This window comes from Vulpes vulpes, chromosome 4 (genome assembly GCF_048418805.1).
Source record: "Vulpes vulpes isolate BD-2025 chromosome 4, VulVul3, whole genome shotgun sequence".
Taxonomy (NCBI): Eukaryota; Metazoa; Chordata; class Mammalia; order Carnivora; family Canidae; genus Vulpes; species Vulpes vulpes.
In genome coordinates, this window is record NC_132783.1 from 122,972,972 (window position 1) to 123,000,838 (window position 27,867).

Here is a 27,867-nt window from a genome sequence, read left to right on the forward strand (position 1 = left end):
GGTTAACACAGTGAGGATGTGGGGCAGTCCAGGTGGCTCAGTGGTTTAGCGCGACCTTCAGCCCAGGACCTGATCCTGGAGACCTGGGATTGAGTCCCACATCAGGCTCCCCGCATGGGGGCCTGCTTCTCTCTCTGCCTGTGTCTCTGCTTCTCTCTCTCTGTCTCTCATGAGTAAATAAATAAAATCTTTTTAAAAAAACATGGTGAGGATGTGAAAATACTAGTGTTGGAATAGTCGAAGAATTAAGAGGCCTGTGGATATCAAGTAGGTAACAGATGTGGATCCTTGAGTGTCACTCATGTGCTGGCTGAATTTGGGACTGACTGGAAAACTGCAAACCGTGTGACAAAGGCCCCAGGAATGGAGGGTGAATGACTAGGCTTTTGGTACAAACCGGCAAGAGGGAAAAGAAGGTAGTACAGCAAAACAATCAGCTTAATAAGAGCCCATGATTTCACACAGGATAGAAAAGAAAACACTGGGCATCTCTTCTCCCTTCTCCACACCTCTTCACACTGGCTATTCCAACTTTCTTAATTTCTATTCCTCTACCTTCTTTAAGAAAGAATAGAAGCCATTGAGTGAGCATCCTTTTATCTTCTTGCCATCATACATAATTCACAGGTCCTGGCTCTAACTGAAAAGTAAAAAGGGCGTGGGCCTATGTGGAGATGATCTCAGGAAAGGCCTAATCCCCACTGAAGGCTAGAGATTGATGAGCCTTACTGGGTCCGCACCAGCAGCCACATGGCTAGAAGAATGGTGTTTCCAAAAATAATCTTCCAAGAGAAAACATCTGCAATCCAGGTACATGGTGGGACATATGTCTCATTTAAAAATTAGGTCTATGGATTCCAACAGACCTTTCTACCAAGTGACGTAGGGTGAAGGGATGAATTAGTTAGTCCCCAGGAACCTTACCAAGTCTTCAGAAATTACATTTCCTGGGTCACAGAAAAATACAGCAGATATAGTAAAGTTCACCAATACTCCTTTTGTTCTCCCCTTTACTGTAACCCTTATAGTTGAGCAGGTCTACATGACTAATGAGAGCCATGATATGTGAGAGGAAGTGATGCAATGAAAGGCCCATGTAGAATTCTCCAAGTTCTTTACCTGAAATGGAGAATAATCAGGGTGTATTTCCAGATAATGCACATACAAGGTCTTCAATCTGATTCCCCAAGTGATGATATAGAGCACCCACCAGCCAAAGATGAATATAGAGAGGAAGCGAGAAATAAACCTTAGAAGTGGCTCATATTTCATAATTACTTGGTTATAGCAACATAAGAAGGCTATGCTCACCAAAAATAGAAAACTTCCATACTGACCAAGAGTCTCCAGCAACTCATCCTCCTAGAAAATCTTATCTCCAATAACAGGTGGACTAAACAATCTCTTCCCTAGAAGGCCAGTGGGTCATACAGCAATTTAGCCCTAAGGAAAAATGTAGCATCCCCTAAAGAACTCCTCTAGAAAAATTATACATATGTAAACATCTTCCCAAACCCTACCCCTTTCCTTTGGCCTAAACAAGGAAGCAGTTCTGAATCATGATATTTGTCCAAGATCAAGTGCATCAAAATGATCATTTTCTTGTTCAAGTGCCTTGGACGACAGCTCAACCAATAATGTAAAATGATGTTCTTAATTTTCTTAATTGACAGGGCTATAATAAAAAGAATAAAACATATTTAGTCACTCATCGCATATAAGTGGTTTTCTTTCAGTAAAGAATTTAAATGCTAATTGATAAGTACTTGAAGAGTAAAGCTAAAATTAACTTCTAGGCATTATATAAATATTAATTGAGAACTTTCATAATTACATCTTATACAGAGATGAGAATTATCTGATTTTTATTCCTATCATTATTGGTTTAAAGTATTAATACACACTTTATGCCACATATGTGGGTTTGAAATCACACCAATAAGTTCAAATGAATTGTAGAAGATTATCCAAAAGAATAAAATATTATACATCATCTCTACCATCTGCAGGGGAATGGGGTGGTTCATTATGTCATATTCTGCTTTGCATCCTGGTAAATCTCTATCTCCTGTGAAATCTCTTCCTATAGAATGTATGCTCATCAGGAATTTTTGAGGTTCATGGCAAAACTACTGATGTTGGTTACAGAAGTCTGCCCTGGGTACACTCAAATCTAGGATTTCGTTTGTGCTGCAGATGCTGTGTGTGTAAAATTGACCTATTCTCACATAGCACAGTACAGTTATTTGTTTAAGGTTAAGTCCATGTAAGTTCCCTACATTTTCCAAGGGCAAACAGAATAAAAAGCTATGATATGAAAGTGGAAAGCTCTCGCTTTTGTAGACTTTGGGGTTGTCATACCGACATCTATTCCTTTTTCTTAGAAATGTTCCTATTATTCATCACTATATCATATCTTCCTCAGGGTAGCTAATTTGGGGACAGCTAATTTTACCCCTGACTCTAGCAATGGGAATGGAATTTAGGCCTAAAATAATCAGCTTTTGAAAGCATTTCCCCTCTCTGGAAATGGAAGAGGAAAAAGCACTGGAGTTGTCTGCAGCTGTCTTGCAGTCCCACGAGGAAAGGATACTTGCCGACATGGAAGGCAAGAGCTGACCTCTGGAAAGAAACCAGGTTGCTGAAGACATTGTTAAGGCCTAAACCAATCAATTCAGAAACTCAATTTACCACCTAACCTAGAGCTAGATAAGCAAGAAAATTCTTTTTGATTTAAGCCAATCTGAGTATTCTGTCATTAGCAAATAAAGGATCCTGACATGCACAGATGTCAAGACACATGGCTCTCTTGTGGCTCCCCACGCTCTGAGAGACTACTGTGCGTTCCAGAAATCCTGGCTTGCTTCTCCCCAGTCTCCAAACGACTAAAAACATGTTTAAACTAAATGCAAGGAGAATGATTAGAGGTATCATGAAGTCCGCATTTCTGAAAAAGGAGCATACAGGTGACTAGTCTAGAGTGACTGCCATAAATGGAACAGCTAAAGCAACAGTAATGGTAAGATTTGATCTTTCCTGGATGGAAGTGCAACAGAACTACTAGTCTGCTGACCAGCAAGCATATTACCTACAAAGAGACCTCAACCCACATCTTGCTTCTGGGGAAGGAACAGGACGCAGTAAAAGAAATATCTGCCATTGGTGACACTCACTAAACTCCTGGTTTTCAAAGTAGTTATACTGATCTAATCATTTTTAAAGTCCATGCTATAAGGATGAAGTAAAATGAGTGCTAGAAGTACCTCCTGACACTGGTTCACAAATAATACTAGGTCATTCTTAAACTATTGTCATAAGGTTTCTGATAGGCTCTTGTGATTTACACAAAAGTTGGATGCTAGTTCTCTTTCAAGACCACTTAAGCACTCTATCATTTTTTATGACATTTTGTAAACTGAAGAGAAATAGAATATATGAATATATGTAACTCTAGTTATCACTTATTATTCTCAGTCTAGCATTTTTTTCAACCCCTCATTTTCATGCTCAGCATTCTTACTTTATAGATTGTCATCTGAGGCTACATGCCTAACTATTGTTTCATATAACCAGTCCAAAACATCTACATAACTACGTTATTTGGCAGTGACAAAGGCTACTGATACCAGCACTATTCTTTTTCTTTTCCAAAAACACAAACCCAAACTGAGAAATAATCAAGGAGAGAAACGTTCCTCCTTTCTATCCTAATTTAGGAAGTAGTCTTGATTTCTTGTCAAACTCAAAGGAGAGAATCAGGCACACATTATTAATTTATCTACTTTCACTTGCTCTGATTAAAATTAAAGATTAACATTTTCAGGCTGGTAGTCAAAACTGTTCACTCATTATTGAGTGAACTTCAAGAACCAACCAGCTAAAAAATCACCTAAGCTAGGAAACTTGCATCAGCCTCTTCAGAAAATAGCTAGCATTCTTGAACTAGAACATCCTATGAATGTTTGTTAGAAAAGTCTTAAGTTCATGTCCCTGATAACGAACATATTTTAATTCAAACTATGGATTAATATAGGTTTATTTAATGCTAACTAAAGAATACAAATATGAGTAGCTCTCTTTTTTTAAAACTTATACTGAATAATACTTTCACAAGTAATAACATGGAGTTAAAATGGCTCTCAATGTGCCATCCAAAATAAGATCAACTGATCTTAAATGGAAGAAGGAATGTGTAGGGACTTCATTTTGGTCTGCTACTATTACTTGTGTTTATTGTTTTAATATGAAAGTAGTTTATGATGAATTACTGAACTCTATATCTGAAACTAATGATGTACTGTATGTTGGCCAATTGAATTTAAATTAAAAAATAATAATAAAAGAAAAATAAATTTAAGAAAAGGTAGTTCATATAGTACTGATGATAATTTAGGGGGAAAATGAAGTTACGTTGTACATCTTTTACATTAGAATTTAAAGAGTAGTCCTAAAATTAGAAAGGAAAAATGAACTTACAAAGTAAAAATATGTGTCAGTGATGTTAGTCAAAGATCAGCTATTGCTGAGATTGGCAATATTATGTCCCTGCACAATTATTCATATTATAATGGGAATTTTTAATATAAAATATGAATACATAATATAATGAGAGCAGAAGTCACCCTAATCATTCATCTTGTGTTTCCATTTAGAACACCTGGTATAGTGTCTTCAGTATAATCGGTATTCAACAAATATTTGTTAAATGAATGAATAAACAATGAATGATGAGAAAATGATAAACAGCTCCTCCTCCTCTCCTGAGAGTTCACTGCAGAGTTCAAGAGCTATTTTCTTTCAAATATAATTAATCCTCAATATCCTTGTAAAATAGCCAAAGGGAAAATGTATTTACATTACATCTGAAATTGATGGAATCTATACAGAGGGGTCCGGTTGAAAATCTTTCTCAAAGTAAATAAAGCATTCACCCTCCAGCTGGGAACAGGGTATCTGAATCATTCCCTCTGTGGCTGGCTTTCAGTTTGAGCGCCTGCTGCAGTGACCATAAGAACTCTCCTCAATCTCTTCAGGAAAATCCTAGGACCCCTCAAATTCTGCTGCTAATCCTTTCCACTGGTCACTGCTGTTCTGGTTCCTCCTCAGTCCCTACCTCTACTAATCCACAAATACTATGACCATGTCTTTTCCAGGTCAATCCTGATTTCTATCCTGCCTTCCTCAAATGTACTCACACTTATCAGACCATATGTTCTAATATTAGCTCAGGGAGGGGGGAAAGCCATCATACTTGTAGAGATCACAAAAAAAACAGTTTACTAACATTTGAAAACACCATTATCATCTACGTTCACCTCTGATCCACAGTTAAGCAATTAGGATATAAATATATCCTATCTTCCTATTCATGAAGATACTATTTATGAATTGGAAGTCTGACACAACATTTGTGTGACCTAATTTTGAAAATTTAAAATAGTATAAAGCCTTCAGGCTTAATTTTATAAAAGGAAAATTAAAGGGACACCAGCAAGCACAGATTTATCTCTCTGTGCATGGGGCACTGGTAATTTTTTTTAACTTAACACATGTGATATTTAAAATGCCAAACTTCTACATTTCTGCAGTAACAAGGTGGTTATCACATTGAATAACATTTTCTGTAATTTCTCTCCAGTAAGTAGAATATTAACACACGAACTGAAAATGTTAAGTGACTATAAATAAGCTGAAATGATTTCATTAAAATTTAGCTTAGCAAATGTTACTTTCATATTCTTGGTGGTAACCCTTTTTATTCATATTCAAAGGCAAGGAACAATTTAGAAGCAAAAGAAGTGGCAACGACCGACCGCTAGACCCACCCCGGTGGGCTCACCTCAGATCTGGGTTTCTCCACTTAAGCAGAAGTGGAGGAGGCACTGGTATTTGGGAGAATGAGTTTCTAAAGGCATAGCCTTGACCACACAGCAGTATCCCACCATCAACACACTGCCATTTGCCAATATGACAAATGGTACTATGAGCAACATTTATACTGCTTTGTAGCTAAAGCACCTAAGCAGATTATGAGAAATAATAATAACCATAAAATTAAGCAGAGAAGAAAACAAAACATACAAAAAGGTTTTAAACCGCCGAAATAATGTCACAAGGCCATGTCCCTACATTCCCTCTGGAGTCCATGAACGAAGTCTGCCATTTTAGACAGGATTCTAACAGGCTTGGTTATCTGGTTTCCAATCACATCATATTATAAGTAGAGTGGAAAGAAGAATGGGGTGTGGAGAGACAGGTCAGAGAGTGAGGGATTCAAAACCGGAATGTTCCTTAACAGGGCATTGTAACTGCTGAATTAGTTAATTAGTTCCCCCTTAATGACCAAACTAAATAGTTTGCTTTTTTACTCAGGCCTTCTCCTTACAGATGCCAAAGAACTTCAGGTTGAAAGAAACTTCTGTTCTCATTCTTGAGTCTCCCCTACAACTTAAAATCAAAGACTTTTATTTTGGGTGAAGTGCTTCACAACTAGTTGAAAGTGGCATTAAATTTTATACGATGCTCTTAGACAATTTAAAGCTGCAAGAAAAATGAACCTGTAAACTTCCTACTGGAGATTATCAAAGAGGAATGCTCACCATCACTTTTTTCTAGCTTCCCAAAGCTAATCCCTCTCATTTTAAGTAGACAAGAAATAAAAGATGCTCAAGAGTCACCATCCACATGTAGGATGATTAAATGACTTTTGTTTTAGAGATCAGACCCAACAGACCTTCAGCAATGGAAAAACTGGATTCAAAGCCAAACACACTTAATTAAAAAAAAAAAAAAAAAGCCTGTACTTATTGGGAAAACAAACTTCAGTTGCTCAATTGTTTTTTACTGAAACAATTTTTAAAAATATAACAAGACATAGTCAAGAGATATTAAATTCTTATCTTCTAAAAGTTTAAGAAAAAAGTAGTATTTTCTAAAAGGTTCAGAAATATTTATGATTCTTCTATATGGTAATAGATATTTTAGTTGGAACTAAAACTCACTTATGTCCTACTAGGGAAATTATCTATGTAGATTATTATTAAGAAAATAAGGCCTATCTTTTGAATTCGTGAAAAAAGGTAAAACTCAGCATTTTATAAAATTTCAACCATCTGCAAAATTTTTAATACTCTTAAGGTATTCACATACCTTTTCAAGTTAGGGTATCAAAAATAATGTTTGCTTGTTTGCTTGAATGGCAGTACACTGTGTTTATGTAAACCAGGCATGCCCTTAGGTCATAACATATACAGGGCTAATGGACCTTTGCCAAATATACCAAGACTTTAGTTTTTTTATTTAAGTCTGATTTTATAATTCTGTCCTCTTACCACAAGGCTTCCAACGTTACTGGGAGGCTAACCCTTAACGCAGAGCAGCCTGAGTTTCTGCCATAGGGAAGGCACGTGAAAGTAAAGCATACTTTTTTTTTTTTCTTTAATGATTTATTTATTTGAGAGAGAAAACCAGAGAGGGCACACACTCTCGAGAGCCTGTGCAGTGGGGGAAGGCCCAGAGGGTGACGGAAAGAGAATCCCAAGCAGACTACCCACTGAGTGTGGAGCTGAGGCAGGGCTCGATCTCAGGACTGTGAGATCAGGACGTGAGCCAGAACCAAGAGTCGGACCCTTAACAGACTTTGCCACGCAGGGTCCTGAGCGAAGCATACTTTATGAGACAGTGCTGTTTTTCTTTACCCAGTGTATGGAGTCAACAACGCACTTAAGCAATTTTTAGGGGGTCTTAGCGGAAGTCAATTCATTTATTTGCCAGGTGGTATTTTCTTAAAAATAATAGATTTCCCACTCCCAGGTTTTAATTGTAGTAATAGCTTCTCCACAAAAATCATAAACAGACTTGCACACAGACAGGCAGACATAGTGAAGGGAGGAACAATATGAACACAGATGGTTTACAGGTGACCTCTATGCTCATCCACCCTTGTGTTTCCCACTTCGCTTGATGTAGCAACTCCCAACAGCCCTGAGAGTTGCTGTGAAACCAGATAAAACACCGGAAGCTTACAGAGACCACGCAGGGTGTGAGAAGTAGAGGGCAGGGAGCTATCAAAAGTAGGAGGAAAGGGCACGGATCCAGGGTGAGGAAGGAGGACAGAAGTGGCAAGTCTATGGTACGTATCCAGTCCCAAAATACCTTCTCCCACAGAGTCTGAAGAGTTTTCCCTTCACAGTGCTGCTGAAAATGAAAGTATCAACCAGATACTTTAATTACAAATGTAAATGTTGAGGCAATCCAGGCTATTTGTGTGCATAAGGTTGTTCCAGACACCCTCTCCTTCCCATAGCTCCTCCTAGAACCTTTCCACGGAGTAAATGAGAAATCTGAATGGGACAAAAATGTGAGGGTAAGTTAGAAGCAAGAACTGGCACCTGCCTATCTCATAGTAAGTTGTTTGGTGAGCCTTTGTTTCATTATTTATTACAAAATTCATGTTTCTTACTTAAATATACATACATATGCATATCTTAGCTAACTGCTATGCAGGAGGAAGTTGTGACATTTATCCACCAGGGTCAGCAAAAGTGAGAGCTCGGCCATCAAGAGACCATTTCACTTCGTTTCATGGGTCCCCTATGGTACTTGCCCCGGAGCCACCATTTGCCTATCGGGTGAAGTTCTGATGTAGCCCTGAAGTTACAGTTTTATCCCTATAAAAACAACAGCAGGGGCACCTGGGGGGCTCAGTCTGTTAAACATCTGCCTTTGGCTCAGGGCATGATCTCAGGATCCTGGGATTGAGCCCCAGGTGAGGCTCCCTGCCCCATGGGCAGCTTGCTTCTCCCTCTCTCTGCTCATGCTCTCGTTCTCTGTCTCTCTCAAATAAATAAATAGGATCTTAAAAACAACAACAACAAAAAAAAACTTTTTTTCCCTACAAAGAAGGTTATTATGTGTCAGACAATGCAAGAAAAGTCAGCAGACACTGCCACGTGTACCAGAATATACCCAGACTTCTTTTGGATCGGAGGATCTTGTGGTGGCCCTAAAACACACTTTCACTGCCTTCCCAAAGAAACTACTTAATTTAATATTAAACAACTCAGTTAAAGAAAGGGGAAATAATACAAGGGTAAGCAAATAAAGAACAGAAACAAAAACATAGACTATTTCAAATTAAATAAAAAAATCCGAATTATTCTAAACTTATGGGTGAAGATCAGGAATCCAGACCAATGGAGAGAAAAAGCATTATCACTGAATGCTGTGGTGACCTGATGATGGCCAAAAGTGAGTCTGGAGAAACTTTACATTCTAAAACTGATAGGGCTCGGCGGTTTAGTGCCACCTTCAGCCCAGGGCCTGACCCAGATTAAGTCCCACATCGGGCCCCCTGCATGGAGCCTGCTTCTCCCTCTGCCTGTGTCTCTTTCTCTCTCTCTCTCTCTCTCTCTCTCTCTCTCTGTCACTCATGAATAAATAAATAAAATCTTTAAAAATAAATAAATAAATAAAACTGATAAAAGTTTAAACTTGAACTTTGTGTCACTGAAAAAAAAAAAAAACAACAACAACATGGAAAAAAACACCAGCATACAATCATGAGTGAACATATGCTTTGCTATTTGGGGGGGCGGGGGGGGTGGCATACAATTACTTGAATAAACATATGCTATTGCCATTTTTTTTACTTCTATATACATTTAATATAGTTTTCATTAGAAACTGTTACTGGAGAAATGGAGAAATTTCTTTTATCTCCAAACCAGATAGAGCAGTTGTCCTACCAAAAAGGGGGACGATTTTTTCCCCTTTAATTTTGCCTTTTTATGAGGTCCCGATTCCAGGAATTGGAACTGGGCTAGTGCTTTAAATAATGACATCAAGTGCTGCCTTGTCTGTCAGGTCTTGAGCTGGACACCATCAGTATATGAAGAGGGAAGGGTTAATGCAGGCCTTGGTTGCTCAAATCCTGCACATTCCCAAGAAAGGCCTGTCCTCAAGACTGGCCCTGGGCCAGTTCCCAGGAAATGAGCTCTGAGCCCTTGGAATTGACTCCCCGATAAGAATGTTTTTGTATGCCCTAAGTCTTGGGCCATGCAATACCAGTTTGCTCAGACAGTTTATACTAACAAATGTGATGTATGGTGAACACATGTTTTTGCTCTGGGAGGCTGGAGTCTGAATAACTGAGGTCAGTTGTAAAGGTACAGCATGCCTTTGTGACTGATCCTTAATAAAAACCCTGGACACTGAGGCTCAGATGAGATTCCCTGGTTGTCCTTTGTTGTCACACATCACTGCTGGGAAAATTAAGTGTGTCCCTATGACTCTACTGACAAGACACTTGCAAACTCGTGCCTGATTTCTCTTGGACTTTGCCCAATGAGCCTGTGCTCTTTGCTGATTCTATTCTTTATTATTTTGCTATAATAAACAATGAATATAATAGCTTTCTGAGTCCTGTGATTCCTTCTAGCAAACCACTGAGCCTAAGAACAGTCTTCAGGACCCCCTCCAAGCACATTATCAAGTTCAATCCTAAAAATCTTGCAATATCACTGCCATTTCTCAGATGATAAAGTCAAGACTTTTCCAAGAGGAAAAGTCATTTGGTTGTTTAAGACGAAACCAAATCACTCCGTCCTTTCTGTTAATATTACACCATAGTATTATGTAATACTATGTTGAGGGTCACAAAGAATTCTTAAAATAATCTTAGAACTCAACCAGCACTGGAAAACTTTCCTTTGGAAAATATAAAATACAATTCATAAACTCTGAAAAATATTTAGACTACAATTAATCTATAAACACAATCCAACTTAAAGTTGGACTTATAATTTTTGGTTTGTGGTGGTTCTAAAAGCCATAATCAGATGTTTTTTAACCTACAAAGTGTCCCTCGTCTGCCTATTCCTTCTGCTCACAAAAAATTTCCAGTGTAATTCAATTCCCAATACTTCCTGTCTTTGAGAACTATGTATCTGTGTGTGTGTGCGTGTGTGTGTGTGTGTGTGTGTGTGTGTGTGTGTTAGGGGCGAGGTGTTTAGGGAGAGAGAAGTAGGTATATCAGTATTTTCTTCATGTCTGCAAATGTAGTTTAGAAGGTGTAGGAGGAAAACTTAAAATCCACTGCAATTTTGGTGTTCTGCAGCCATGTGCATATAAATGCCTGTGTGTGCATGCATGCATCACATGATGTGCAACACAGACAACATACACATTTCAAATAGGTTTTGTGTTTAAGCTCAGTATTCAGCCACAGAAATATCTGAGAGCACCAACTCCTATTCAATTTTATTTGAGAAATGCACTGGCATTATGTATTTCTATGGTGACAAAAAAATTAACAGGCATAGGATTTCTATAATAATTATTAGTATTTCTTAGAATACTATTAGAATACTATTTATAATAATTATTTAGTATTTCTTAGAATAGTACAGTTTTATAATCTATATTTGGAAAACACTGATAGAAAATCTAATTTAAAATGGTGATTTGCTTCTATGTAATTAGCTACATACTAAATCTGCAATATAGGCTATTCATCTTAGTTTTGTGCCAAGTCACTTTTATTTAATAAAAATGAAAAGCTAATTTTCTATTTTCCTAATTCAAATTTATATGCCTGTGTAATGTAAAAAATTCTTAAACTTCTATAGATCAGGTTCTTTATTTAGAAGTTGAAAAAGCCTTGGCAAACACATGCCTTTTTTTTCTTGGCTATTTGTTTAATAGATTTTAATTTTTAGAGTAGTTTGGAGATCACAGCAAAATTTAGCAGAATGTACAGAGATCTCCCATATTCTATTTCCCTCTATTCTACATATGCAGAGCTGGCCACATTATCAACATTCCCCATCAGCGTGGTATATTTGTTACATCTGAATCCACAGTGACACATCATTATTACCAAGAGTCCATAGTTTACCCTAGGGCTCACTCTTGGTGTTGTACGTTCTAGGAATTTGTAAAAATGTATAACAACACCTATGCACCCTTACAGTACCATACAGAATAGCTTCACTGCCCTAAAAATCCTCTGTTCCACCTATTCATTCCTTCCTCTCCTGTAACCCCTGGCAACCACTGATCTTTTCACTGTCTCCATACTTTTGCCTTTTCCAGAGTATCATATAGTTGGAATCATACAGTATACAGCCTTTGAGATTGGTCTTGTTCACTTAGTCACAGAAATTCTTTTCTCCGTGTCTTTTCAAGCCTTGGTAGCTAATTCATTTTATTTTATTTTATTTTATTTTATTTTATTTTATTTTATTTATTTTATTTTATTATTTTATTTTTTCATGAGAGATACACAGAGATAGAGAGGCAGAGACACAGGCAGAGGGAGAAGTAGGCTCCATGCAGGGAGCCCGACGTGGGACTCAATCCCAGATCTCCAGGATCATACCCTGGGCTGCAGGAGGCGCTAAACTGCTGTGCCATCCTTTTTAGTGCTGAATAATACTCCATTGTCTCTCTGTACCACAGTTGATTTATCCACTCACCCACTGAAAGACAGCTTGGTTACTTCCAGGTTTTGGCAGTTTTGAGTAAAGCTGCTATAAACACCCATGTGCAGGTTTTGTGTAAACATAAGTTTTCAACTCCTTTGGGTGAATACAGAGGAGTGTGACTGCTATACGGTACGGCAAGAGCATTTAGTTTTGCAAGAAACTGCCAAACTGTCTTCTCAGTGGCTATACCATTTTGCACTCCCACCAGCAATGAATCAGAGCTCCTGTTGCTCCACATCTTCACCAACATCTGGTGTTCTCAATGTTCTGGATTTTGGCCATTCTAATAGGTATGTAGTAGTAAGTAAGCACCTGTACTTTCATTTAAAAGTGCATCTGAAATGCAACATTTCACGGAATGTACACCAAAGATTGGAAAGGTCACATTTCTGTTTTAAAAAACCTTTGGTGAACTACTGCCCGAAGGAGATTTTTCCCTGCCAATTACCTACAGCTGGAAAGGATGTTGGGCATCAAGAACTGGGGGCACTGGAGATTTTAATGACATAGGAAATCAACACAGAAAGCTCACATTAAGTCAAACTGAGGGTAGGGGAAAAAGAATGGGTGAAAGGGATCAAAAAGTACAAACTTTCAGTTATAATTAAGTCAGTGATATAATATACATGGTGATCATAGTTAATAATATTCAACTGCATATCTGAAAGTTGCTAAGAGGCTAGATCTTCAAAGTCTTCATCACAAGAAAAAAATGTTGTAACTATGTGCAGTGACAGATCTTAATTAAGACTTATTGTGGTGATCATTTCACAATATATACAAACATCAAATCACTATATTGTACACCTGAAACTAACATGATGTTATAAGTCAATTATATCTCATTTTAAAAAGAAAATCAAACTAGTGTGATTTTATTTTTTTAAAGATTTATTTATTTGACAAAGAGAGAGAGAAAGAGAGAGACATGCATGCATGTGCACACATGTCCACACCTGCAATTGAGGGGTGGGCCAGGAGGAGAGAACCTTCAAGCAGACTCTCTGCTGAGAGAGGAGCCCCATGTGGAGCTTGATCAATTGACCCATGAGATCATGACCTGAGCTGAAATCAAGAGTCAGACAGTTTACTGACCAACCCCAAACTAGTATGAGTTTTAAAAAACTAAGTTTAAAATCTTTCTCACTCCAAATTTTATCAGTTGGGCATTAAATTCGGCCAAGGATATGCAATTCTCATATTAATTGAAGCTCACTTAAATCACCATTTCTAGGCTGGTTTTCCCATGAGGATGGACTGCTCCAAAAAGAAACTGGAAAGAATCTGGCTCACAGTGAATTATTCAAACTTTTTCTTAGTTAACTAAAAGTGAATTTGACCATTAATTAGAGAAATCATATCAAATTCTGTGGTGATAATAAACTAATGACTACTTTGCAGCTGGAAGGCCTTTGTGTGTGTGTGTGTGTGTGTGTGTGTGTGTGTGTGTGTGTGTGGTGCATTTCTAGCTGTGGTGCATTTTAATAAGAAATGATGATTGCATCAGCTTTTACCCATAAAGCAGATCTTTACATTCTGCTTAGGTCTTCCACATACCAGTATCTAAGACTTTGTTCTTACGAAGATCACTGACATAGATACACACAGACTGACAAACATATCACTACAATCATGAATTCACTCAGTTAAGATTTGCACACTGACTTCAAAGTTAAAAGCCTAGGATTTACTAGATTCTCAGTACGTATGAGGTTCCACTGGCTTCCCTGAATCACAAAAGCTATGGAGTGTTCATATAGGAACAGGTCTACTGTCAACATGAATCATTTTAAATATATATATACATATATATATATATATATATATATATATATATATATATATAACCCCGTGTCCACAAGGACGCGCTTTCAAGCACAAGCTTCATTCTCCATTTGTGTTTTACCAAAAGTAGCATGTGGCTTCCTAAAGTTTAATGACTAACACTGCCTTGACTGACACTGCCTAAGAGAAAGACAGAGTTTGCTGCCTGACTTGTGTTGAAAAAATTCTGAGAAATATCTTAAAACTCCTCCAGCAAATTTCTCATTTGGTCACTGGGAAGAAAATAAAATATCTACCCTCATTGATTTCTAGATGTAATTTATCAAAAAAATGAAACACTTAAATAAATTCCGTATTTCCCTTACCAAGAATTTCTCCCAAAAGTATGTACTCCATCAAAGATTGCTCCACTAAGAAGCTCTACTGTGAAGCAACAGAATTTTAGAGGATATAATGAGTACTTCTGCTACACAAAATCATTATCTATCTCTAACACTTCCTTATGAGGCTGACTTCTAATCCTGTACCACAGCGTGCCCTGCTAACTTCAGGGCTTTGATGAAGAATAGTTGAAAGCTCTTATTATAAATGGATTCAACACAACTGATGACAAAGTGAGAGACCCAAAGAAAGAAGTCCTCACATAGAAAAATTGGTGGCATGAAATGCCAACCACCTTTAACCAAAGCTTTCCTGGTCATTAAGCAAGTTCTATAAAAATTACTGAAAGTAAATTCTTTAGGGCTCAAAGTGAATCGGCAATTTCTACTTCTACTATACTGCTGTTTACTCAAAAACTATTTTTAATGAGTAAGACTCAGAGTTTGCCAAAGTGTTTTCTACAAAACAACTTTCTCAAGATGTTCCAAATCCGTAGTCAAATAAGTCTGAGAAACCCTGAATGCTTCATTCACCTCTTGGATATGCATAATGTACGCTAATACATAAAAAGCTCTAAAAAGCCAAACATTAGAAATGTTTAATATTGTTTAACTAAACATTTCCCAGACACATTTGGCCACATATCTAACACCTAATTAAAGAGTTTGGGAAATGCTAACACATAATGTAAGAAAAATATTACTCTCGTTTTAAAAATAGTAGAAAATATTTATAATATTCTAGTCACTCTGCAAGAAACTAGAATTCTAGTCTTTAAACAGAATATTGATTTTTTGGTAATTTTTTTTTATTTGACTTCTATCTTCTCTTTTACACAGCTGTATCCTTAATAGCATTTATGTTTTCCAATTTTGTCTTAATTTTTTTCTTCATAGATGCAAAAGCCTAACAAATGCAAAGTGAGTATATTAGTCTCTGGCTCCACTCTATACTTTGTATATAGTAGATGATAAAAGGGATTCTTGGATAACAACCTGTTCATGTTTTTTTTTAAACAAAATAATGGTGAAAATCCAAATAATTACAATACTTCTGAGTTGGTTGAGACATCCTAAGAACACTGTCAGGCAGGCCATCAGTAAGATCTTTTCAATCTATTTCAAAACATTCAGAAAGAAGCCATCTTGGGGAAAGTCAGTTAGCAGCTAGCCTTCTGCTAATTTCTGTACAAGGAAAACTGATCTGACTGCACAAAGGTTTACGTGGATGATCCCCTTTTAAATTTAACATAATGCTTTGACATCTTCTGTTAATACCAAGAAGGTATCAGCCATAAACTGAGATGTCACTGACATGCAAATGAACTACACCCAAAACGTTGTTGTCGTTATTCTGTAATGGATTGGGAACAGTCTATTTATATTCTCATCCCATCCTCTTCAGATTTCACTGTCTTCTGCGTTTGTCCTACTCGTGATCTTACTCTATCCTCTTCTTGAGCATAAACGTATCATAAATTTTCACAGAGATGCCACTTGTGGTCAAAGAAAAGATTAAATGAACTGGCATTTGTGATAATAAAAATCATGATCTCGATATCCAAACCAAGCACATTATGTGACACAGAAACTATCAATCAATAAACCATGAACAGCTGTGTATGCTTAATGCACCAAACACAAACTGCTGTTGAATGGAGAGGCCAAGTCAATAAACAAACAGCGGGAAGCCTGAGAAGTACATATGACTGGATGGGGAAAGTGGCTCTAGAAAGCCAAGGATGGTGGTTTAAATCTTAGATGGAGGAAACCATGGTCACATTTGAAGGCTTCTGAGCAGAAACAATGCTTTGGTGAAATGCAAACTTAAAAGAGTTTCAGGTATCAATGACCTGGATGGCTGAGGAGCTGTTAATCAAGAATTTTAAAACATTAGGTTAAAGTGATCGACCTGAACTGGGGGGATCAAGGCTCAGACCAAATGTTGACATTGAGAGGGATGAAGATGCCCACAATGATTTCAAAGAAGAGCCAATGAAGCTTCAAAAGAAATGAAGAGATGGGGATAAACAAAAGGAGACTGACTCCCTCTGAGTGGCTCAAATACTGTGATAAGGAGGGAAAGGCTGGGAAGACAAGCTTTTAATGAGGAAGCCATGGGGTTGTTCTGATATGCTGGGTTGAAGTTTCCAGCATTTAAGGGAGGCAACTGGACAGGAAACCTAAATTATGTCCCAATAAAATAGGAGTGACAAGCCTGATTAACAAAAGCATATTTCTTATTAGTCTTCCCTGGGGGTACACGGAAAATGGGATTTCAAAAATTTAGAGAACGAAAAAGAGAAAGATGACATGCCAATAACTTAACAATTCATACTAAGTCAGTGGCAGCTGTCTTAAAACAAGATTTATCTACTACAGCACAATCTATCCAACAGCAAATCTGTGCAGAGAATTACAAAATATTTTTAGGACTGATAAATGTTCACTTACATATATTTTTCAAAATGCTGCCGAGAGAAATGATGGGGAATTTAAATGGGTTGGCCCAATATTTGCATAAGAATTCCACAGCCAATGTACATAATTTTCTCCCTATTAATGCTTAGCACTGGGCTCAGGCATTTCCCTTGCCAACCAGTGGAATTTTCAGAACTGCCCCTGGCAGACATCCCACTAAGCAATCCCTCCCCAACCCCAAACATTCCCAACTATCCTAGTCATGCCAGTACAACCAATGCCCCTTAAACCTTCCATAAACATCAACTCTCAGTTTCTTTAGCTATAAAATGCAAAAGAGTGACAAAAAACTACCTATCTTTGTTGCAAGCATTGGATGTAAAGTAGGCAAAAGACATAGCCGAGACTATGCCCAATTAATATGATGAAGAGTTTTATCTTAATCCATTAAATAAATGGAGTTTAAGCATTTTAATATGTGAGTTTCAATAAAGTTATATTTATGTCAAATTGGCGGTTATTTAGGTCAGTGGTTTTTAAATTCATTTAACAGTGAAATCTTTTTCAAAAAAATTCTGTACAGAAAAGAGCCAGAGCAGCTGTAATTTACAAAGGGATATGAAAGCCCAGATCTCTCTCACTCACACCTTCCTTCACACTTCCTTCCACCAGGGACCCCAGCTTCCAACATAGGTTCCCAGGGTTCCAAAGAACAGCCTCTTTTAAAAAAAATCATTATTTTAGGTAATAACTGATATAGTATAAAATTATGGGAAGCAAGTCCCCATCGCCAAGAGGAACATGCTAATTTCAATTTTTAAAAATGTTCATTCTTTTCATTATGACATCTTAAGAAGCACTTGATGGTTTCAAAATACTTGCATATTTCAAGATTTCTAAAATGAGTGTGTAATTCTTTCATAATGAACTGACTAATCTTTTTGAGATCATCTTCTGCTATTTCACCACCGTCCCAATGCCCCCATTCCTGCACACACATACACTTCTCCTTTCGAAGAAAGTAAAAACAAATGAACTTTAGCAATCAAGTAGATTACCTCTCTCCATGGCATCCCATGAGTAAGGAATTAACCACTAGGAGCCCAGGTGGATTAGGGCCCCCAGAAAATCTGCTTGATCACCAGAGTGCTATTGATTTTTTTAACTGAGTTAATACGTTAGAAGTCCAAACTCTCTAGAGTGTCATAGTCCCCATTACCTCTCTCATAATGTCAAGCAACTGCATTATCTTTCTGTCCTCTAAAAGCATTTGGGCATGCCACCAGGTTTACAACTTGGCTAGGCAACTTCTGGATTCTTAAGAAATTGTATTACAAGTGACACTACCAGATTTGGGGCTTTTTGAAGTATCTGACTATCTCTATACCTGGTCATTTAGTTAGGAAATTGCTGCCAGAGGATCTTTTAGCATTCGCTTAATAACTGATTCAACATCTACTTATTCAGAAAACACATTATAGCAAGCAGCGAGCTAGGGGCTGGAGAAACTTCAATGAAGAGGACAGATCCTGCCTTGAAGAAGCTCAAGGTCAAACAGATAATCAAGTGAACAGGTGCTAACAATACAATGTGACAACATGGTTTTAGAAACACCTAGAAGAATAATACAGGGAAGGGGATGCCAGGAAAGGCTTCTCGGAGGGTAATTTGGCTTAGCAAAGATCCAACAATGAAGGCCTACCAGGTTGACAGCAGGGAGGGCTGGGAGGACAGGGTGTAGGTGGGAGTTCTGCAGCATGTGCAAAGGCCCAGGGAAAAGAAGAGGTAACACGTGACTCAAGGGATTGCAGACATTATTGTTAGTGTTACATGTGATGCTCCAAACCATTTATGTGAACAGAAAATCCTAAAAACGGGGGGTGTGGTATGTTACACTTATAAAAGATGCCACTCTACCCATCACCACGTGAGTGTCCATTCTTACAATAAAAGGTATACACGTGTAGGCAACTCTGAACATTCTGCCAAATATTAAGCTTCTAATGTATTAATAATTTCTAATATAAATTTGGATTTCTTATCGTGCAGTCACAGTCCTTGATTGAAAACCTCTCAACTTAATAAACATTTCTTTATTATCATATCCTTTCTAAAGGGAAGACATTTTTATGTTCTGGGGTGAAAAAACATTAAGGTCTCAAAAGAGTATAATACATTCTCTGGATGTGTATATTTTATATGCATATAAGCACATAAAAATTCTGAAAGAATAAACTCTAACACATTAATAGAAAATGAAAAAAAACATGTAATTCTTATTTTTGGGGGGTTATCTCTTTTGCACAATTTTTTTTTACCATAAACACTTCTTATTTGTATATTTTTAAACCTCTGCTGTATTCTCACAAATACTTTTCTTGCTTGAAGCTCACAATGAGGTGTCCCACAGGGGTCTACGGCCAGGCCCAACGGGCTCCCCTTGCTCAGTGCTTGTCTTTGCTGACCACTGGCACCTGAGACTCAGGCTGCTCTCCCATCCCTAGTAGCTGTCACCACTCACTTTATCCCTTCTGCTTCTTCTACCACTAACTGCAAGACTGACTGCAAGTGAGATGAAGGATCAGAACCCCAAACCTTTGTGGTCTTAAGGATTTTACTATCAATCAACAAGGGAGAAAGAAAGAGGCAGAAGATCACAAGCATGACAAGTACAAGGAAGGAATGACTTTCACTGACTTCCACACTGTCTATCTACAGAGGAGGTCAGATGTCAGCACACCCCTGAAATTGGAAGCAACCCTAGGTAGGTGTCCATGGCAGGCCCCGAACCACTGATGGCTGTGAGGTTATTCCAAGAAGTCCAGGAGTCGGAGGTGTTACAAAGACCATTGCTAAAATAAATTAATCTAGCTGTATGTATACCATACATTTTCAAGCATCTATAAATGGTATTAATCAAATTCATAACACTTAACACCTCTTTCTCACTATTTCTCCATCAAAAGACACTAAAACTATCACTCTCGAATAAATATCTGCATAATCCTTTGACGTTAAAGTGTCTCCATGTTTAAAGAGGCTGAAAGCACTAGTGCAGAGGGATGAGCACAGGTCTCAAGAATATAACAGAACAGGGTGTACATGGTAGCTTCTTCGAGGAAGGGAGTAAATTTCAGCATGTTTCTCAAACTCTCAAGCCTGTTTGTACATCCAAAAGTGAGGATATAATTGAGCCTTCTCTTCAGGCAAAACTAACTGAACTCAGTCTCCCAGCTGACCATCTCCCCCAACACATCCTGTTGCTCACCTCAAGTACACCGAGGCAGCAAAACAGCAAATGCTAACAAGCACTTCAACCACCAAATGAAAGGCCTGGCCAGCCCGGACACAGTCGCCTCTTGGCATTTCCTCTTATCCACAGAAACATAAAAAATGCACATGTAAAAAAAAAAAAATTCTCAATACTATTCCTTTTTTTGAATTGCAGTATGTACGGTCAACCTTGGCCTTTAGAATAAAGTGTAACTTGTTCTTAGCAAGTGTGAGAAAGAGGAAGTGGTTTATTAAGTTTTATCCACAACCTGAATTGAAAATTATTCTCTAAATATGTTCTCAGTGATTTAGATGAAACGATAGTTAAATATAATTCAAGATAATCACATACTATGTCTCCATTAAGATTCCCACCTCCTTTAATGGTGAAATAAGTTCTAGTTTACCTAAAATGACAGTACTAATAGACTGTTAGAGTCGATAAGCACTTGAAATAAAAACTGCAGGATTTTAAAATTTTTAAATGCCCAACTGGCATGTCACAATTAGAAATAGAATAATAAATAACAAATTCTAATGTAGTTAATGTAAACAGTGCATTTTTATCTTCAGGAAAAAAATGTCTTCTCTACCATTAGCTATAAATCCATAAAGGGACTATCATTAAAGGGATTATGGATCCTCGTTATTATACTAAAACAACATTTATATATCGTTTTGTAGAACCAGCTTTTGGGGAGACAAAGCAATCACACGGAACAGTCTGTTAAAGTCTTCTTTAGTGTATACACAAGTCCCAGGTATTTAAATCAGAGACAAAAGAAAATACTATCCCTTAATAGGATTACAAAGAAAAGGAAACATCTCTTTAAGAGCAACCAAGGTGCTAGTTCCTACAGTGAAAACTGATGTTATCTTAATTAGTTAATTATTCATCCCAACGCCTCTGGCCTTGCTCCTGGAGGAATTTATACCTTCTCCACCTCCTGCTGTGTTAACACCAATTCAATCATTTGCTGATAATCTAACTGCAGCATCTAACACATCTTAGAGATTAAGTGTATAGCTCTCTCCCTCCCTGTACAGGTAAGTGAACTGAGCACAAAAGAACTCAAGTATCTTATTGAAAATAAGCTAGTTTGTTGAAAAAGCTAGCGGGAGCATTCCTCGGGCCACACCTCTCACTAGGTGGACAACAGTTAACTGTGAAACTGACCCCTGGAGCAGCCATCTACCTGATTGCATGGAGAATGTTCTCAATGGGCCGCGGAGCATATTTTAACTGTTAAAATAATCCAAACGGATATTAGTCATACACCAACCTTCTTTGGATAGTAAGTGTAGGAGCAGCATTAATTTAGCTGAATCTCTTCTAAGAGTTATTCTTTTTATTCATTATTACAAAGATGATAGTACCAAAGGAAATTAAGCAGCACTCTAATTTCATTCTCTCCCAAAAAGTACATGTTATATCTTCAACTAGTAAATCAAATCAACACGCCAATCCTGAGGTTTACGCTCTACATACGCGAAACGTGATAACTGCCTTAACTATTTTAATTAAAGCTTTTTTTGAGATACAGATTGCAGCACAGATCCTAAGGATTTTAAAGATTCACATTAATTACAACCTTTTTAAAAAATGCATTTACACAGGAAAGCTTCTTTTGCAATTTATATGTTCATAAATGTTTCCATTAGCTAAGAGACATTTTGGAATGTGATCAAGTGATATTGAATGTCAAGTCGGAACAGCAGGGCTCAATCTCTGACAGTTGTCATGTGGCCACTGCTCTTTTAAACCAGTGTCCCCAAAGGGCTAAAAGGGAGAAAATCGTAACTTAACAAATGAAGACAGCAAGGCATGTTTTAAAAGCTACCTTTCATTTTAACTCTGCTTCCTAAATACAAAATTGGATTTGGACTTCTTTCGCACTGTTAACAATTCGGTATTAATATATGCATCTGTCATAACTCCCCCTCAAGAGAGAAGTTATACACTCCAGCTACACAGGACTTCCAAATTCTTTCCAAAACTGAATGCGAAAACCAAAATGCCACTGCTTAAAAAAAAAAAAAAAAAAAAAAAAAAAAGTATGGAGAATTGGCAGACTGCATATTTATGTCAACCTTCAGAAAACACAGAAACATGCAGCCCCAACTCACCAGGAAAACCATTACTTGTGTTCAAACTACTTTGTGGCATCTTCCATCTTTCATGCATGCATTTCACTTCATACCCAGGATTCCGGTTCTGCACCCGCTGGAATACGTGTCCACCCCCCAAACGTGTCAAGAGCGAGCTACTACGGTGTAACAGCTCGAACATGAACGGTGCAAGAGTTTTGCTCGTTGCCTGTGGCCTGATCTTAGAAACACCTGAATCGCAGATTTATTTCCCTCCCCTCTGCTATCTGAAAACGGAGGGACCTCGAGCCCGGGATGCGGCTGAAGGACAGCGACAAGAGAGACAAAAATAAATAAATAAATAAATAAATAAATAAATAAATAAATAAATAAATAAACCCAAACACGGAACATGCTAAGAACAAAGGAAACACAAGCCTGTGAACAGGAAATGAAGCAACTCTAGACACACAAATACCTTTTGGGGCCGCCAACGTAGGTGAAAGTAAAGGTGGAGTCTGAGTATCTGAAATCTGAAACGGAAAAGTCCTGTTAGAAGCCACCCCTCCGGCGGGTCTCTAACCTGGCTCGCGACCCGGGCCCCCCACTCAGCGAGGCCGAGGGCAGGCCCGGCGGGGCGGGAGGCGCGGGCAGCGGGGCCGCGGAGCAGGGGATGCTGCGCACCCCGGGCCGGGCGCCGCGGGAGGCCGCCCCCCGCAACAAGTGCCGGGCGCCATGGCAACGGCGGGAATTTCCCGGTCGGGGCGGCCGGAAGCGGCCCCCGCCGAGCTCGCGGCTGAGAAAGCAAAATCCGATCCCTCTCCCGGGGGAGCAAAATGGACGAAAGGCGACCCCCGGGCGGGGGAGCAGGGCGCCGCGGGAAGCCCGGGAAGCCCCGCTCGCTCCGCGGCCACGCGCCGCCGGGCGGAGGGGAGCAGCGGGAGCCGCGGGGCGCCGAGGTCCGGCGGCGCTGCCCCCCGGGGGCCCCGGCGCCCAGCGCAGGCGGCCAGCGCGGCGGAGCGGAGCGCAGCGCAGCGCAGCGGGCTCCATTCCCGGCCGCCGCCGCTCAGCCCATTGCGCAAACCCGCGGGTCCTCCCCGAGCGGCTCGGCCGCGGCCGCTGAAGCCCGGAGGCGGGCTGGGGCGCCCCGGGCATCCTCGGGGGGCTGGGAACACCGCGCACGGCTCCGCTGCCGAGACCCCGCTCGGGGCCCCGGGGCTCTGCCCCCCGGGCTGGCGGCCGCCCCAGACGGGGGGCGGGGGGAGGGGAGTCGGGAAGAGGCTGGCGCCCCCTCCCCCTTTTGGCTCGCGCTCCCGCTGCAGCAGCTGTTGCCAAATGAACCCCGGAATGGGGACGTGCAGCCCGGCCCCAGCCCGAGCCACACACGTCGCGGGCAGAAAACTGGGAAGGGGGGCGGCGGGCGGTCAAGGGAGGCCGGCGCTGGGTCCGAGGCTCCGGAACGGCGAGAACTCACCTGCAAACAGGCAGTCCTTGTCGGCTCTGGACTTCTGGATCACGACGTCGATATCCTTCTGAATTCGCTCTTGCCTTGAACACATCCCCATTAAATAAATCCCTGGAAAAGAAGCAGCCGCTATTTCCACCCCCACCCCACCCCCCTCGCACGCTTCCAGCTTTCGTAAATATTCAGTTAAAAATGAAACCTCTGGCCGAGGCAGGGGCCGAAGGCGAAGTGGTTTCGGAAGTGATCCCGGGTGAGAGAGGAGGAGGAGGAGGAGGAGGAGGAGGAGGGGGAGGAGGGGGAGGAGGGGGAGGTCGGCTTTGCATTCCCAGATGTGACCGCCCAGCTGCTGCTCGCCACGGCTGGATTCCAGTTTCCTCCCCTCCTGACAATGGATGGTGATGACACCGAGTCTCACTTTCTCCCTCCCCCGCCCGGACCAACGGCCGTGGGCGCCCGGGGTGCTGGAGGCGGCCGGCCGGAGGGCGACCACCGGCGGGGCGGCGGGCGGCGGGCGGCGGGCGGCGGGCGGCGGGCGGCGGGCGCCGGCCAGGGGCGAGCCCCGCTCCGCCTCGCGCGCGCACACCCCCCGCGGCCCGCTCGCCGGCCTTCCACACCCGCGCACACTCGCGCCCGCGGGCGGCGGCGGCCGTGCCCAGGCTGCTGCAGCGCCGCCCGCCGCAGACCCTCCCGCGCCCAGTCACCGGGGCCCGGCCGCCGGGGTGTGCATAGTAGCCGCCCTCCCGGGCGCAGGCTGGGTGTCCCCGCCCCGGCCGCCGCTCGCGCGCGGGGGGCCGAGAGGGAAGGTAGGTAGTGAAGACTCCCCGGGGCTCCCAGCCTGCCCCCGCCCTTCCACCACTTTTATGAATTCGACTCCACTTTCGGAAGGGATTATGAGTCATATGGAAAACCCAACCCGGAGCGGCTGGGGCGCGGGGGGGCGGGGGGGGGGGGAGGAGGGAGAAAAAAATTGAAAATAAATAAATAAAACGAACAGATCTTTCCTTGTTGCCACAGGAGGCAAGATGGAAAAAAGCCTCGAAATGACTCCAGACAGACACCCTCCCGTGCCCTCCCTGGCGGAGTCTTCTTCTCGCAGATGCAAGTAGTTCAGTCCCTCTGTGACCCCCCCCCCCCCCCTAGGAAATGCAGCCCCTTCCCAGGGACTTCCTCTGCTTTGCAGGGACTCACCAGTTCTCCCCTCCTAGGTACTTCCGTCCATAAAAAAAAAAAAAAAAATTGGCAGAATCAATGAGCACGTGCCAGGGTCTCCCTGGAAGATGGATATCTGTTTGGCTTGTTTTAAAAAGCCGCCCCTTTGCCAGGCAGTGGAGGGGAAAACTCCTCCAATCCTGCCGTCTTGTTTGAAAGTGAGACAGGGCTCTGATCCTCACTTCCTGTTCTGCCTGAGGACACCTCAGGGCTGAGGTAGCCGTCCTGCCCCTGTATTGCCAGATGCCCTAGGACAGGCCTCCAATGGCACTTTCCTCCTTTGTTTCTTCCTCCACTGAGAAGGCTTCCCTGAGCAGTCCGGGTCTCATCTGGTTCTGCATTCCCAGTGCCTGGTGCAGTGCCTGAAAAATAGCAGGCAGGCCTGAGTGTTGGCTGAATGCACGAAGGGTGGTGCCTTGCAGCCTCGTTTCGGGATGCCTAACCTACCACAGTCTTGACCAACTTCCTTATCAGCAAAAGTTCCCAAGCGCTGGCAGACTGGCTCAGACACTGCATCAGTCCAGCCTGGATTCTGATATGGACAACATGGTGTGTAGGAGAATTAGAAATGGCTGTCATCATCCCTGAGGGCTCTTAGGATTCCTTAGAGATCAGTGCAATGAGAAATCATGTATGTCCTAACCGCTCTATCTTGCAGAAAAGAAAAACATGAAATGATTTGTCATCCAGCCTTGGACACAGCACATTCATTGTGAATAATAAGAGGAAAGGCTCCTCTGCATTAAGAAGACCACTGCCCCCTTTGATGTCAGAGTCACCATAGGCTACATTTTCTGCTCAGATCTTTGCTGAAACTTCCCGCCTGAGGTGGTGGGAGGGGAGGTTCATGTAGCTCTTGGGTGTGTCTCCCCTTGGCAACCAAAAGCACTTCCCTCTCTCCACGCCTAGCATCATGTGTGTTTACCTCACATTCTGTGCTCTAACTTCTCTAAAAGGCTTAAAATCTATCAACTGCCAATAATTTGTTCGATGGTTGTCTCTCTTATCCAGGAAACCCAGATTTTTAAAGTAAAACCCTTACTACAAATGAATTTGAAATAGTTTTAAACCTACCTGATGTGTTTCATCCGGATCACCTCTTGGTTTACTACTCCCTTCAGAAAATAGGCCTTCTTGTGATTTGTCCTATATCTGATTGTTTTTTTAAGCTTCACAGGCACCCTGTTTTTGTTAAACAAAACTGACCTCCCTCATTCATGCCCTTAAGGTGTGATGTATTTAAATATTTTTAAATGTTAAGGGATAAGATCTTTAAAAATCCCTTTCTATCTAGTATGCATTTTTGCAAGATAAGTTTCTCCAAAGAAGCTATACCAAGGCGTCAGTGTTCCATGCTAGATCCTTATGGCATGATTCTTTCCAACTTGGCCCACAATCGGTATCTCATTTACCCTACCTCATTCAGACTCTCACTTAAACATTTATAGATGATTTTGCAGTGATTAAAAACTATATGCATGTTTTGAGATGAGGAGGTTATATCCCTGCCTTAACCACTCCTATGTGCACACGAATACTCACATGATTCAGGAACACAGCGCATAACAGGCCTTTAATCAGTTTGTTAAAGAAACAAAAATCATTCACGACGGGGAGAGACCTCTGGTTAAGTATGCTACAGGAAATTCAAGATAGTGAGTAATCAATACACTGGATGACTGGGTCTAGTCAAAAAGTCCCAGCAGTTTAGAAAAATGATCCCAGGCAGAAAAATAAAATTTATTAGGGGAAAAAATGTAAATTCTTCGCCTATGCTGAAAGACCCAGCTGCAGAACTATAAGGCAATGGAAATGTGGCATTAAGTGCAATGGGTGTGCTGTAGTTATTAATAACTCACACGTGTCCAGAGATTATTAGAGCAGCCTGATAATGCTCTAAATGCTTTACATATATTAACTCATTTCATATTCATAATAATCCTCTATGGTAGCCGTTACTATAATTCTTCACATTTCACAGAAGAGGAAACTGAGGCACAAAGGGGTTAATTAACTTACCTAAAGTGGGACATAGACTGCAATTAACTTTTTCCTCTCTCCAAAACTTCCAGCAGTTGAACTGAACTTTGAGGAAAAGAAATGTTCAGAAGTCTCACTTCTGAGTAGACTGGCCTCACCGATGGCAGCCGGCCAGGAGTTAAGCCAACAAGAAGCCCTATAATGGATTCTGAAGCAGGCCTGGAGTCTATGGGCTCTCAAAATAGCCTCTCCTGGTGGCAGCTATCTTTCCCTTCCCTGCATTGAACTTCTTTTCCCAAATGAATCTCAGTCCTCAGTAAAGTCTTAGGAAAAGCCTGACCTCTCTTATTTCTTGGGAATTAAGAAAAGAAGATGGGAGGCAGGATTTGCAAAGAAAGCAGTCCCTTTGCCAAATGCATGGTGGTGTCATCAGTAGCAAATCCCCATGGGAACACCCAGCAGCCTTGGTCAGCTGTGGAAACAGCACTGTGACAATTTGCTCTTGAGGTAGAATCTGAGTGAAAGAAGGACAGAGAGCCTGAGGGATTACCATGGGAAGAGATCACCAAGAGACTTTTAGCCAGGATGAGGATGTGGGATTTTATCTGAGAGAAATGGGAAGCTACTGGAAGGAAGGTGATCTCAAAACACTTTTCAACGATTAGATGTATAAGAACTTCTTTCAGTGATTCTGTAATGGAAAGAATTCCATAGAGTTCAAAATGCCTGGTAGGCCCAACTGGGCCCTCCTCAATAAGGTGGATTTGGGCAATTCTTTCTG

At 40.8% G+C, this 27,867-nt stretch overlaps 2 protein-coding genes and 1 long non-coding RNA gene across 6 annotated transcripts in view; 2 read left to right on the top strand and 1 right to left on the bottom strand.

Annotated features, from left to right (window-relative positions):
* The window catches only part of PARP8 (poly(ADP-ribose) polymerase family member 8), a 173,710-nt gene extending 147,779 nt beyond the window's left edge, over positions 1-25,931 (bottom strand). Inside the window, exons 1-3 of one of the 4 annotated variants that reach the window (XM_072756941.1) lie at positions 25,086-25,931; positions 23,907-24,008; positions 22,911-22,965 (exon numbers count right to left, since the gene is read on the bottom strand). In XM_072756941.1, coding sequence (XP_072613042.1) covers positions 22,911-22,965; positions 23,907-23,997 — 146 coding nt within the window. In that variant the 5' untranslated portion in view covers positions 23,998-24,008; positions 25,086-25,931. Of the gene's footprint in view, positions 1-22,910; positions 22,966-23,906; positions 24,009-24,096; positions 24,409-24,598; positions 24,677-24,889 lie in introns of those variants that run through there. The other 3 variants (XM_072756944.1, XM_072756943.1, XM_026017049.2) reach the window with 3 other exon arrangements.
* LOC112933801 (uncharacterized) lies at positions 24,290-25,000 on the top strand. Its single transcript, XM_072756945.1, has 2 exons — positions 24,290-24,700; positions 24,912-25,000. Exons 1-2 carry the CDS (start codon positions 24,290-24,292, stop codon positions 24,939-24,941), a joined length of 441 nt encoding a protein of 146 aa, XP_072613046.1. The 3' UTR covers positions 24,942-25,000.
* Positions 25,533-27,425, top strand: LOC112933781 (uncharacterized). The gene is made up of 3 exons (XR_003237741.2): positions 25,533-25,655; positions 25,765-25,818; positions 27,179-27,425. It is a non-coding gene; the product is annotated as an uncharacterized lncRNA (long non-coding RNA).
* Positions 27,426-27,867: the final 442 nt, after the last annotated feature.